General features: G+C 37.4%; 1 protein-coding gene across 1 annotated transcript in view; it reads right to left on the reverse strand.

Moving 5' to 3' along the window:
• Positions 1-882, reverse strand: part of LOC111702799 (cationic trypsin) — a 12,267-nt gene that overhangs the window by 1,045 nt on the left and 10,340 nt on the right. The window contains exons 8-9 of the mRNA XM_023474585.1: positions 523-576; positions 76-125 (exon numbers count right to left, since the gene is read on the reverse strand). Coding sequence (XP_023330353.1) covers positions 76-125; positions 523-576 — 104 coding nt within the window. The remainder of the gene's footprint in view (positions 1-75; positions 126-522; positions 577-882) is intronic.

Raw genomic sequence — 882 nt, forward strand, 5'->3', positions numbered from 1 at the left:
CCTGGTTTATAGTCTCAATCCTCCCCCACCCCATTCCAGAATATCCCAATACACGCCCCTTGTTTATAGCCTCACCTATTTTCGTTATAGTCATTTCTTTCTATGACTGCAGAGGCCAAAATTGTCTACACAAAATTAATGATATAGACATGGGTATCGGCAAAGAATGACTAAACCTTTTCACAATTTTAAAGAAATTACACAACAAAAAATGAAAGGTTGGAACATTAAATAAAAATTTTATTCTCTAAAAGTTGCCTTTATTTACATATGTTGTATAACTTTTACTCTCAGATATAAACCTCAACGATGAAAACTTAAAATTATGCTAGAGTTTACATTCTGTACAGTGGAGCAAAAACTTTGAAACAATAAAAAGATTTGAAAAGCTTCTTAGATTTTTAAAGTGCTTCTTGTTCCTTTTTGTGGTAAAATTTAGATCAAGCAAGTAAAATTTGAAATGTAAGAAAAAAAATATATCATAATATTGTTTTATCAATATATGTTCGGTTCGTGAATTACCTGTACGGCAATGGCCTCATTTGTATTATCAGTATCATGTTCTCCAATCGTCACCTATGTAAAACATTATCCTTACAAGCAGTGGCGGACATAAGGGGGGTTATTGGGGTTATTTACCCCCCCCCCCTAGAATCCTGGGGGTAAATACCCCCCCCTAGAATCCTGGGGGTAAATACCCCCCCCTAGAATCCTGGGGGTAAATACCCCCCCCTAGAATTCTGGGGTTAAATACCCCCCCCTAGAATTCTAGGGGTAATTACCCCTGAACATATTTTCAGGCCCTGAATAGCAGGGGTTACTCCATTTGCTGCCTCTACAAGTAACAGTTCCAGTTGCCTTGACCCCTTCCCTTCAAAAAAA

Source organism: Eurytemora carolleeae, unplaced genomic scaffold (genome assembly GCF_000591075.1).
Source record: "Eurytemora carolleeae unplaced genomic scaffold, Eaff_2.0 scaffold17, whole genome shotgun sequence".
NCBI lineage: Eukaryota > Metazoa > Arthropoda > Copepoda > Calanoida > Temoridae > Eurytemora > Eurytemora carolleeae.